The 13,495-nt window shown below is 42.1% G+C and overlaps 1 protein-coding gene across 1 annotated transcript in view; it reads right to left on the bottom strand.

Annotated features, from left to right (window-relative positions):
- Positions 1-13,495, bottom strand: part of DOCK7 (dedicator of cytokinesis 7) — a 272,852-nt gene that overhangs the window by 32,372 nt on the left and 226,985 nt on the right. Inside the window, exons 39-43 of the mRNA XM_073593823.1 lie at positions 12,135-12,235; positions 11,810-12,002; positions 9,889-10,032; positions 8,877-9,008; positions 6,939-6,953 (exon numbers count right to left, since the gene is read on the bottom strand). Of these exons, the coding sequence (XP_073449924.1) occupies positions 6,939-6,953; positions 8,877-9,008; positions 9,889-10,032; positions 11,810-12,002; positions 12,135-12,235 (585 nt within the window). The remainder of the gene's footprint in view (positions 1-6,938; positions 6,954-8,876; positions 9,009-9,888; positions 10,033-11,809; positions 12,003-12,134; positions 12,236-13,495) is intronic.

The following is a 13,495-nucleotide window of genomic DNA, read 5'->3' as shown; positions in this document are numbered from 1 at the left end:
TCTGGGTATGGTCCCCAAGGTAACACCGAAGGGTACCATTTTGGAAACTGCTAGCTAGCCCGAGGCAGTAAGCAGTCAAATGTTGATAGACTTATCAGAAGAAAAAAAAATAAGAGTTAAAAAAGAAATTTCTCCAGAGGGGAACAGGTCCATCACACAAGGACACTAGCAAAAAAACTGCAGTCTTGTGGAGTGGGAGGGGTTATACAAATGCACACTAGGGGTGGCCCTAGCAAGTTTTTTTTTTTTTTTTGCCAGTCTCCAATCACCTGAAGGCAGCATACATTTTACCCATGGTCCATGAATACATACATGTCCTGTATTGTACAATTAAGATAAATCTACATTGTTTTTCTCCCCATGATTGGATGATTAAACACTCCTTTATCTTATTTATTAAGCTAAGTACTCCTTTAGTAAATCAACCCCAATCTTTGCGGTTCAGGTAGTTGGTTGACAGGACAGCAATGACCAAGTTTTAGGAAACACTAAATAAGAGTCAAGCATAAAACTTTCATAAGTAAATCAGCACAATATTAACACATTTGGACTTAATATTCAGATTCTTGGTTTGTTCTTCTCATTAAAAAATTAATTACATGATGTTTTTTCTGTACATAAAATATTCTTGCTTGCTGGCACAGTACGGGAGGGTCTATCATTTGTTTTTTTTTTTGTTTTTTTTCTCTTGACTGAAGTTACAAATAGAGAGATATATTCACCAAATCCAACTTACCACAACAGACAAGAGTAAAAAGTGTGGGGAGGAGGGTCAGCAACCGAGGGGACGACAGAGGAAAAAACAGAAATTATTTTCATTAGGGATCGTCCAAAAAAAAGAAATTAAAAATAGAAACAAAAAAAGCAAATGGTAACAAACTAACAAGGTGAATTTCAATCATGAATTAACCAGTGAGAGGTGGAAACATACAATGAATGGAAAGTTAATTCATGGCTTGAGGAGAGGAATGGAGGGTGAGCATGCAAGAGAAACAAGCAGAGGAACCTGTGGATGCCATTGCACATGCTGGTCCTTGCAGTTTAGCAACAGCTGTAGACCCCATGGAATCGGGTTTAGGGATTGGAGGACAGATTAAAGGTATTGGTGTTAGCATGCAAACAGGATAAAATGAAGGTATTAAAAATATCCTCTTCAGGGGTCGATTTAGTGACAGTCAAAGCCAACCTAAAGTGCAAAGACCCCATCTGCTAACCTTTCCGGTTCCCTTAAACTCCTAACAGGTGATAAAAGTAAAAAATATTTCTGCAGCAGGAACTGTTAATCCGGGATGCCTCTGTAACTGGTCCTGTGACCAAAAGCCTATGTAGTTATCTATATATCTATAAAGCCTATGGTGTCTACACCAAGTTAAAGATTGAGGTTCAGGCAGAGCGGTTGTCTGGCTGATCTTTTCCTTCAGCTGGCATCCATTTATGACCTTAAAGAGGCCCGGTCGGGTCTCTAAACACATGAAAATTGCAGTTCCCTGCAAGAGAAGCAGCAGTTTGTTAACCTTTCTGGCAACCCATGTCTTCTATCTTTCCTCCGTTAAGGTGCTGCAGCTTTCGTCAGCCTCTATGGGAGTGTCAGGTGCCATGCACCAAATAGTTTCTTCCTCCTAGCCTTATGGGGGTCACCACTAATGTAGGGATTCATTGAAGGATAGAATCACCAAGCCTGGTGGAGGTCACAGGCACCTGACACTCCCGGAAGTGTTGAACACCAAAGAGGCTGATGGAGGTGGCAAAGCTGGAAAGTAGAGGATCAGGGCTGACTACCTCTTTGGAGGGAACTGCCATTGGTTTTTGTTTAGAGACCTTAAAAGAGACCCTGTCAGCAATTTCAAATGGTGCCCTATCACCAATGCAGAGCAAATATACAGATCAGGACTATTGCATTTACTCTGCCATTCCTAATCTGCACACTTGTTCCAAGTTAGTGACTCAAGTACACTATATGATCAAATGTTTGTGGACACCTGACCATCACAACTACTATGTTTATTTATTACAGACATTTATATAGCACTGACAATCTACACAGCGCTTTACATACTGTACTTTTACATCAGTCCCTGCCCTCAAAGAACTTACAGGCTACATTTCCTATCTCACATACTAGGGACAATTTATACAGCAGCCATATAACATACCAGCTTGTCTTTTGGAGTGTGGCAGGCAACCGGATTTCCTGGCGGAAACCCATGCAAGTACAGAGAAAACATGCAAACTCCAGCCAGACAGCATCCTAGTTTGGATTTGAACTAGAGACACCAAAGCTATATTGGCAAAAGTTTATGGGCAAGCCTCCAAATGATTGAATTTAGGCATTTCAAGTGAAGGGTACTTTTAATACCGCAGCATACAAAAAAAATTGTGGGCTTCCAACCTTGTGGCAACAGTTTGGGGAAGGGCCTTTTCTGTTCCAGCAGGACTGTGCTCCTGTGCACAAAATTCATAAAGACATGGTTTTAAGAGTTTGGGGTAGAGGAACTCAAGTGGCTTGCACAGAGCCCTAAACTCAACCTTACTCAACGCCTTTGGAATAACCTGGAACGCAAGTTGCATGCCAGGTCTTCTCATCAATCACCACCACCTGACCTCTCAAATGATTCTTTTGGCTGAATGACCACAAATCCCCACAGACACAGTCCAAAATCTTGTGGAAACCCTTCCCAAAAGAATGGAGGCTTTGGTAGTCACAAAGTGGGAGCCAACTAGATTTTAATGTTAATTGTTTTGGAATGGGATGTCCAACAAGCTAACATGATGGCCCAAGCCAACGGTGATGGTCCTAAACCATCCAAACATTTTTGACTATATATTGTATTAAATAAGGCTAGAAAGTCATAGTAACAGCCAGGCAACTAGCAGTGGCTTAAGAAGGGGGTCAGCTTCCATCTCTGACAGGTTTACTTTGAAGTGGCTCTGTGGCCTCAGGTGTCTAATATTTCAGCTTCTGCATGCTGTCCTGCATTTTCTACTAAATATACAATATTTTTCTTTGCAGCGTCTTTCCAAGCTCTTCAAAACTTCTATTTGAGGTGTTTATTTCTGATGCCCTGGGAAATGACACCAATCTTCTCTTCTGAATAAAAAAAAAATCCTAAGGAGCACGATCCAGTCTTCCTACCCCCCTGGGCAATAGAAATAATATTTGTAACTAAACGCACATAAGGCAAACTACAAAAGGGAGGAGAGATTAATTCTGTAAAGGCTACAGGGCCAGGCAATAAAGTCAAATGGAAATCAGTTAACTGTCAACTTTATATGTGTTAAAGGCTAAAATGTTTGAAAGGTCATTTAACTGTAAACATACACTTATGCTTTATCTATGGGCAAAATTACTAAAAAGTAATACAGAATAGGAAAGGCTGCTTACCTGTGTGCATAAAGTGTGTTTAGATGATCAGAAAGTTAACTGATCCACATCCTACTTCGTGGTCATCAAGGCCTACCTGAGCACTTCCGGGAATGTTCAAAATAACACCAGCTGCTGCAGTCCGTGTGATCTGAGCCAAAGGTAGCTCTGCCCCAAATTCAGTGATAATTTGCACAGCAGCTGAGAATCGGGGGTACAGGAGGTTAATACATCAGAACAGGGGCTTCTGGATGTCCTAATTTAAATTTTAAAATATGGGGTAGAGGCCAAGGTTTTCTTTTTAATAAAAAGAGCCACAATGAAATGTGCATGGTGACCCCCAGCAAATTGCTTCATTCAATGATACTTTGGATGCGTGACAGCTTATAAAAACACTGCACACAATATGAATGGTCCATAAAGTATCGTCTGTTTATAGTTTCCTGATGCTCATCACTCCATGGGAGGGGGTCATGGCGAATAAAGGTGCCCCCCTTTGCAATGGCCAGAGGGGTCATAATTATATAGGTACAGGTTGCAGACAATTATCACAGGTCCGATTTTCTTTTTAAGGATTTTTTCCGTGTGACGGTGCATCCATAAGACAAGCAGACACAGGTAAACAGCCTCTTAAAAGTGAACCTATGCTCTGTCCCCCATGTGAGTAGGTGTTGCTCTACTAATGTATCCCTGAGGAGCCTATACGTAGAAACTCAACCCCACCCCAAGGCAACATTAAGCCCTACCATTCAACTAGGTAGGAAGCAGTAGTTCTGGCATTTAAAGGCTGAACGATGGGGGAATGGGTTAGAGTCGGGAGGGGACCAGGGGAAGTTAAAGCCCTGCCTGTCGACAGCCTGGGCCTAGGATCAAAGGAGCTCTAAGGGACTGATTTGCAGACTTGACTACTTAAAGCAGGGGTCTTCAAACTATGGCCCTCCAGTTGTTCAGAAACTACAATTCCCATCATGCCTAGTCAATGTGCTGCACGACAGCATTGTTGTTAGGTTAACATGTATCTGTAGCCAAAACCTTTAATATGTTTGTTGCCTTGCCCCAATGGAGAGCTCTCCCTTCGCTTCCTGTTCCACAAACCCAAAGTAAGTTGGGATCTCTCCGGATTGAGAGGAAATCCCCCCCTTAAACAAATTGTCACTGGAACACGTGTCCCTAGTAGAAGATTTCCCCTCACCTCCTGTTCCTGACAGCTGCTGGATCTCCTATAACTATATTTTGGTAACAATGTTCACCAGGACAAACAGAGGGGTTGAATCTTCCATGTGCGGACCCGGACATGGGTTCTTACTCTGCTCAAAACAAGTTTTGGCTACACATAGAGTTTAAGCACTTTAGGCCAGGACAGGTTCATTTTAATATAATGCCTTACCTACAGTTTAGAGGGAAATAAAACTACCAGAAAACTTGGTTTAATGAAACGCAGACAACATGCGTTAGCAACAGTGCCACCTTCATGCAGAGGGATTGAGAAAAACAAAGATAACAGCCTTGCAAAGTCCATCTGTTTATATTTGTAAAGAGGTTCTCCTTGGACCTACAGACTTTCTGCCTCCAGTGGAAAGGCTTCCTGAAAAAAATGGAAATAACTGCTTCATGGTCCTCTCTATGGTGCTGATGTCAGTGTGCCTCACTGCCTTATTGTGATGTCAGATGAGTGATCCTATCGCTATCCAACCTGCTCCCTCCACACAACCCTACTGGCTAATGACTAGGATGGAAAGTCTCACTAGCCATTGGTAATGTGTAGGAGGCAGCAAAGCCGAAAGGGCTAAAACTAGGACCAGTCAGAACGGCCTAAAATTGGGGCAAAATGGGAGCAACAAGTGTTGCTCTAGGAAAGTGTCTGCAGTTTATACCCATCAGCAGCCTTTGTTTTCTTTTTTTAAAGGCCAAGTTGAGTTTATGAGTAAAATGGCCCATACAGACAAGGGGCCCCAGTAAAGCACTGTCCCTTTTTTTTTTTTTTTTGCAAAATACAGGCTATTATGAAAAACAACTTCGCCTCTGCTTACACCCTGAAGCCTGCCTGTCAAACTGCCATATTGTTTACCTTTGCTTGTTCATAATAGGTTCCAGGACAAAGCAAACCTTCGACGCTCGTTCTCAGCAGCTTTCTTCTCGTTCACAAGCAGTGAATACACAGTGTGCACTCTCTTTCCCTATCTCAGCAATGCTAAGCTGTTGGAGAGCTCCCACTGCACATTGCACTGCTTATGTAAAGGCAAAGCGCGCTGTCGTGACAGTTGAAACGCGTGTCCAAGCTCTGCTATGTCCCAAAAGCTATTAGGGACAATTAAAGGTAAACCATATGGGATCGGGTAGGTTTCAGGAATGTCAGCAGAAGCCTACAAGGTGTACCAATCTTATTAAGCTGTATTTTGCAAAATGGCAATTGTAATATACTGTGTTATAAGTAAGGTAGTTGCGCGCTACTATACTAAAAAGACTAACATAGGGTTGCTGCTGCTCCCACAAAAAACAAGATATAAAGTATATAAAATGAGACAGCGCTGCATAAATAATTATTTATGCAGCGCTGTCTCATTTATATACTTTGTAATATACTGTGCATTTGATGGGGGAATTGGATATTTTATACTTTCGTATTTAAAGTTGTCTAGTTGTCTCACAATATTCAAGAAACAAAAGCCTTCAATATCCTGGTTACTTTAGCTGACTTCATACCAAAGGAATGTCATTACAAACTGACCAGGTTCTTAAAAGGTTATTTTGCTTGCAAGGGGAGTTGTCCATTCCTTGCACACAGCTCCTATATACTACAGTTATAACTTGAAATATTCAGTCTCGTATCAGAGCTGCTTTCGTGCATGCGTCTGTGACCATCTGCCACACCGAGCAGGCGGACGGGACTCCATGACGAAACAGCATCTTTAGTTAGGTATTCTTGTTATTTTTTCTAATATTATGATGTGTATTTGTCTTTACCAAATGTTATACTTAGAAGTATTTGTGTGATCTCGCTTTGCACATATTGAATACAACCTCAAAACATAAACTATCACGTGACCGTGAGAAAAAAAAAAAAAAAAAAAAGCATTGTAATAAACTGGGACGCCTTTACTCACAAGGTGGACTATGCCTTTAAAGTCTTCTGCACTTTTGCACTTTAAAAATCCAAAATACACTAAAACCTTTGTACCGATTTCCCTCAGAGAGCATATTCCCAGGCCAGAAAGCAGAATTATATCACACTATGATCATTAGTTGTCCGTTTTGTACCACCAGCGAGTCCCTCTAAATCGACCCCTTGCCCTGGGGCTGAGAGTGGAGAGAGATATTGATGGAAAGAGACAGTTTGATTGGGATGACGAGGAATGTGAAAGTCACTGGTCTGTATTAGTGTAATGTGTATGGTTTACATGCACTTTCTGGAACTTTCTCAACTATTACCGTGATCATAGGAATCCCTGAATGGAGTGTTTAGGTTAATGGATTCAGGTCACAGCAAACAGCAAAACACAAGACCCACCGCTAGCGTGCGTGGGCCCCAACAGGACTCACACCATTAGTGCTCTTTACTGACTGCAGTGATACCTACCTCCCAGCCAGTACTCTGTATAACAAGAAGATAAAAAAAAAAAAGTCACCGGAAGAAAGATTTTAGAATTCGTACAAACACTCAATGCTGACACAGGCAACCACTGGCTCCAAAGCTGGGCTCAAAACTCAAAGCCCCAGGAGGCTTACGCTTTATACCAACCTGGGGGTCACTGGTGGCCTATATAGGATTCAGCTGGGATTTTCAGATGACTTATAACAACAGATTACTTACTTGCAAAACATGTCAAAGATGTCCAGAGCCAAAAAGAGAGTAACAAACATGCTTTATGTGACAGTTGAGAACATCAAAGTAGAATTGTTCTAGTTATTGAATCTTTGTCAGGTTTTTATTGCTGGAGAAGTCAAATGTTGGAGTGCCACACAAAAGTCCAAATACAAATTTATTCTGAAAAGTTCAGAGTAATTAACCAATGTGTTTTGGGTGTGCCCCTTCATCAGGGCTCGAGAATGATAAACAAGCATCAGTTACTGAGGAGCGTGCCCAAAGACTGCCGGTCGAAATACTGTGACCGTCCACCATCAAAGACCTTCTATCCATTCTAGAGTCCTGATAAAGGGGGCACCACTGGAACGTCCAAAATCATTGGCTATTTATGCAGTTTCCAAACTTTTTTGCAGAATTGCCTTGTATTAGGACTGAAAAAAAAAAAAAAAAGAACTCAAGCACCACAGTTTCATAGAACTTTGGGGCTCCTCTGTTGAGTGAGAGCGGACAGCTGAGCGTCAAAACACTGTTATATTGCCACATTGTCACTTTTTCCACACCGTCAGGATGAAACCAATACAGCTCTTGGGATTCCGTGCCAACCATCTATCTGAAGTTTTTGTTGCTGTTCCTGGTCCTCGGGAACAGAAGCTTCCCATGGGGACACCTGCTTCAATGACATTAGGAGATACCCTTATATTTCCTGTTGTTTCTCTTAGACAGGAAGTGAAGGAAAACCTCTTTGACTGCAATAAAAAAACCTGACAGAGGTTTTAACTCTATAATGTTTTAGTTCAGTTAGCGCTCCATATAAAATATGCAACCCCAGTACAGATATTTAACAGCGTTACATATCTGTGGTGCCTATTGCTCTACTTTGGTGGTTCTCAAATTGCAGTCCATTGCCACTACTGGTTGTAAATACAAAGATTACATACATTGGTATCAATGACTAGAATGAGATGCAGGGTTTTCTGTCATAGCCTTTCAAGATCTTGTCCAAACCAAATGTTGACATGTTTTAAGCATGTTCAGGACATCATCAGTGATGACAAAGGGGACTAGGATTTTCCTTAACGAGTCAGGGTACCGGTTCCCACATATGGAGCTCTTGGCTACTAGGGGGGGAACATATCATCAACATCAACAGTCCACATCAGTGAACTGTGTGAGCCATTTTCCTGATGACCAGAATAAAGGAGGAAGGTGGGCTTTTATAGGGTGGGTGTTGAGAATATGGGCAATGCAGAGCAGAATATAATCAGGATACAAAACACTAGCTTTGTCAAATAATGCCAGGCATAGGTCCTCATCTTCAGTGTATTGGTTTAAAGTGGGCAACAGAACTTTGAGAACCCGTGCCCATCCAAAGGAGGCTTAAAGTGAAACTCTGAAGGCCCAAAAAGCTCATGTCATCACAGAAGGTACTAGCAGATGCCTTTCCGGTACCTGCTGGCTAGTGAAGGCAAGGCTCAAGACAGCCAATGGTAAGGCTCAAAAGATTGCTAGCAAGCTCCTGGGATTGCTCCAGCTCTGTCTCAGTGAACTTATTACATTTCAAAGCTATTGGTTGGATGAATTTATGCTTTAGTCAGGCTTCCTCAACACACATTAATTTATTTTACCCAATGAGAGAGAAGTGGTGTATGAAAGGAAAATAAACCCCAAAAAACTGGATTGATAGAGACAAACAGAAAGTGTCCTTGTTACCTGGTGGACAATCTTGCTGAACGCTTCCTGCAGTTTACCGTGAATTGTACACAGCTTTTTGGCTTCTCGGTTGGCTTCGTGTATAGGGATTAGAACTTTATAAACGTCATTCACGGCCTCATACATACCGCCCTGAAAGAAAGAAATGGATAAAAGTACAATCAAAGCTGGAGATTTTTTTTCAAATGAGCACATGAAAACAATACAGCTTTTTTGTTTTTGAAAAAGGTTAGGAAATCCACTTTACTGGTGTTTTTTTTTAAAGAAAAAATAGTGCTGGTATAACGTCCTAAAGTCTGTCTCTATATTATCGTCCCATAAAGCATGCAAAGCACAAATCAACGGGGAGCTCTTGTCTGAAACCAAGCAGGCTCTGGGGAACTGAAGAGCGCTGTCAATCTAACATGCATTAGCTGCCATCAGCCTACAGTAGTCACTTTACAGCAGAACACAGACTTTGAGAGGAAGAAGCACAAGGAACCAATTAGTTGTGTTGCAATGTAAGGAACATACTGAAAGGAGAGAGCAGCCTGACAAGAGAGATGTCAGTAATCGGCTGCTCCTCCTTTCACTGTCCATTTACAAGATGGGGGAAGGTCAAGCCAAGACCTGCAGGTGTTACTTACAGGTCATGGCAGATGAAAAATCAGGCGTTCAAACTTCTCAACTACAGAAGGTAGGTTAAAAGCTCCCATATATGAACTGTGTACTGGTTCCCTGGAGTACAGCTTCAAACACCACTTGGGCCTGGACTTCTAATTGCACATATTGATATTAGGTTAGAAAAGCAGAAGAGTTACCCACTTTGCAGCTGGGAGCATATGATGAATGAAGTGTCATGAGAGTCCTAACCATGTGTCTATGGCTACAACTGTCTCACGTACCCATAGTCTGCGTCAGGAACCCCATGAATGTTAATACATAAGGCCCGTTCTTGGGAGTCGGTTGCATAGTTTCTGAACAGAGCCCTACAGGTCACGAGGGGACATACCAGGACATTAACTGTACATACCAAGGAGAATGAAGCTGCGGCCTGTTCCAGGAGCCCCACAAGTCCAGCCTCTGTGAAGTACTTTCCAGAACATATCCCTTCCTCGTCTGGGGACACAACATCATCCGACACTGCGGACTCTTCCAGGACATTGGAGGAAATATTCTGCAGGAGAATTGGGGAACAAGAATGAGTACTGCCAAATTTGTGCTAAATTATAATAGGGCGTACATGAGTCTGCCTAACACATACAAGTTCCTTGTGGAAGCATGTTTGTAGGCAAGATGCCATCACTGCCACTGGAAATCTTTTCTGTGGCTTTTAGAATGTGAAGTCTTTAAAATGCCTGTGATAAGCAACAGGTATTGAGTTATAGTTAAAGAATCCTAAATCCACAGAACTGGTCCAGACTTGTGCCTCACTGTCTGCCGACATCCAGGGTGCTAGCTGCATCCATGGAGTCCCCACCCAGGGACCACGTCTCAATGCATTTCACCAAAGTTGGCTTGCTCACACAGCCAACGTTGGTGAAATGCGTTAAGCTGAAGTGGTCCCTGGGTGGAGACACCATGGATGCAGCAGTACTGTTGACAGCCAAATAAAGCATATGGCAGAGCAGTGTGGCTTCCATTTATCTTAGAGCTGCACGATTCTGGATAAAATGAGAATCACAAGTTTTTTGTTTACAATAAGGATTACGATTCTCGGCGTAATATCATCTTTCACATTGTACAAAAAAATTGGGCTAACTTTACTGATTAGTTTTTCTTTAAATTAATTGAAGTGTATTTTTTTCCCCAAAAATTGCATTTGAAAGACCGCTGCACAAATACAGTGTGACATAAAATATCGCAATGACTGCCATTTTATTCTCTAGGGTCTCTGCTAAAAATATATATGTGACGGGAGTCACTTTGGGCAGGGGGCCCGTGGAACCCAGAATCCCTTGGGGAGGTTGGGAAACCCTTGTTTCAGCTCCCCATGCACCTCCTATGTCTAAGTCACTCTGTGTCTCCAATAGGGGCACAGGGTGACCGAGAACACCAGTTTGATCTGTACTAATCGGACTCACTGTACAACCACACTGGAATGTTGTGTATGTATATATATATATATATATATATATATATATATATATAAGTCTCATACTATGGTGTGCTCTGTGTTGGGTCGTTTGGGGTGTGGCTGTATTCCATTGTTCTATTGTGTCTGTCTGCCTTGGGTATTATGGGATGTGTATGTAGATTAGCTGTGAGAGGGGAGGGAGGGAATTCCGTGGCCACTCATTAAAATAATAAGAAGAGAGGTTTAACCTTAAACTACATAGAGGGTTCCTTACTGTAAGAGCGGCAAGGATGTGGAATTCCCTTCCACAGGCGGTGGTCTCAGCGGGGAGCATCGATAGTTTAAAAAAACTATTAGATAAGCACCTGAACGACCGCAACATGCAGGGATATACAATGTAATACTGACAAATAATCACACACGTAGGTTGGACTTGATGGACTAGTGTCTTTTTTCGACCTCACCTACTATGCAACTATGTAATTAGAATTTTCTATGCTCTTATAGAAGGAGAGGATGGTCCTTTCTATGTTTGCAAAATTACCCTTTTATGTCATGCAAAAGAATTCTGGCATGTTCAGGGATCTGCAGGTCCCTAGGAATACCCAGAAGACAGTTGTTATGGTACCATATATTGGGAAGTCCTAGGACAAGTGAGATGAGGTAGTTGACTGCCAACTAGAGTTCATGAACATAGTGGGGTTATACATCCACTTTAATTGTAATATGGGGCTCCCATACTTGTTTGTAACAGTGTTACAAACAGTGTAACAAGCTGTAAACCACTTTCGTTTAGAACTGTGAAGGAGGTTTTAATTAGGTCCCTTTTGCTGTCTTCTAAGGCCTAAGTGCCAGGGAACTCCTTTGATGTTCTTACCTGGAAGGTGACGCAGCCCACGGGAAGGTACTTGCGGTCCTCCAGCATGCTGAGATATTCTGCCACCAGGGCAGCTGAATGTACAAGGCACTGCGCCGATTCTGCATGATTGCCCCTCTCTGAGTGTTTCCCGGCCATGTTCTGCAGCCATGTCAACCGCAAGTCTGGCGATGTCTGGTATCCCTTGGCAATTCTATCAGAAGGAGAAATAAGAGGGTGAGATACTTTAACTTGGCTTTATACACTCAGCTAGGCTGATGATACAGAGACACAGCGGGCCACAATGGCTGACTATAAGTCTGCGATGATTTATTGTTATGCCTACCTGTACATCAGATCAATCAGCATCTCTGGATCTTCTTGGTGCTCCTTCATCTTCACTGTGTCCGACAGGATCATGTGGAGGTTGAACACCAAATCCTGGACCTAAAAACAAAAGGACCACATATCTCACAGACAGCAAAGCAAAAGAAAAATGTAAGTGGAACTTCAGCAAACTGAATAAAAACACAAAGGAAACACATGTATACCTTCTGGTCTACCTGCTAAGGTCATTGTAATTTTGGTCAGACAGTTTACTGACTCGCACACCATTTCCATACCAAAAAACCTAAAAGATCCCTCATTCACTACCTGGATGACCTGCCTGATCAATGGACAGGTGTGGTGATACTTATTGACTGTGCATGAACAATGATATGTAGACAACTGGGGATTACTTGTAATGAGCATACCTCATATTTGGATGTGTGTTTCCAATTGTAATTTGAATAATAAAGCACGTCCTAATACTACACTTAGAAGGCCAATTTCCCACATTTTTGATTTACCATTACAGAGACTGCTTCAGCTTTCGGGTTCGCAGCCACAAGTGTAAAAAGGACATCTATTATTGGGACTTCTCAGGGACTTTTGTAACACTACTGTTTTTACTACTGATTTTATTGCTATTCCCTTGGTGGTTCCCTTTTACCCATTTGCGTCATCCACCCCTTTCCCATCATAATTTTGGTTAGGCAGTTTATTGACTCGCACACCATTGACACCGTGTATATAGCCTAAAAGATCTCTCATTTACTTTCTAGATGACTTGCCTCCTCAATGGACAGGTGTGGTGATGACTGATCGTGTATAAAGATATGTGGACACCTGAGAACCCTATCTACTCATGTCAAGTATGTGGGCCAACATCAAATGATTGCATTCAGGTGTTTCCACTGAAGGGTACTTTAAATGCAGCAGCTTAATAAAAATATTTTAGACAAATGGACACATCCAGTCTTGTGGTAACCATTTGAGGAAGGTCGTATTCTGTTCTAACATGACTGTATCCCTGTGGACAAAACCAGCTGCATGATATCATGAGTTTGGTGTGGAGGAACTCAAGTGGCCTACATGGAGCCCTGACCTCAACCCTATTGAACGCCTTTGGAATAAATTGGAATGCCAATTGCAAGACACCATGCAAAGACATTTCAGAAAATCCAACAGAAAACAACTTTCCCCAAACTGTTAGCACAAGGTTGGATTCTCTAAAATGTCTTTGCATGGTGTCTTGCAATTGGCATTCCAAAGGTGTTCAGTAGGGTTGAGGTCAGGGCTCCATGTAGGCCACTTGAGTTCCTTCATACCAAACTCATCCAGTCATGTTGGAACAGAAAACAAACTGTTAGTACAACATGACTG

This window comes from Aquarana catesbeiana, linkage group LG07, assembly GCF_042186555.1.
Source record: "Aquarana catesbeiana isolate 2022-GZ linkage group LG07, ASM4218655v1, whole genome shotgun sequence".
Taxonomy (NCBI): Eukaryota; Metazoa; Chordata; class Amphibia; order Anura; family Ranidae; genus Aquarana; species Aquarana catesbeiana.
The sequence above is the reverse complement of the archived record's forward strand: the minus strand, read 5'-3'. Positions and strand labels throughout refer to the sequence as shown.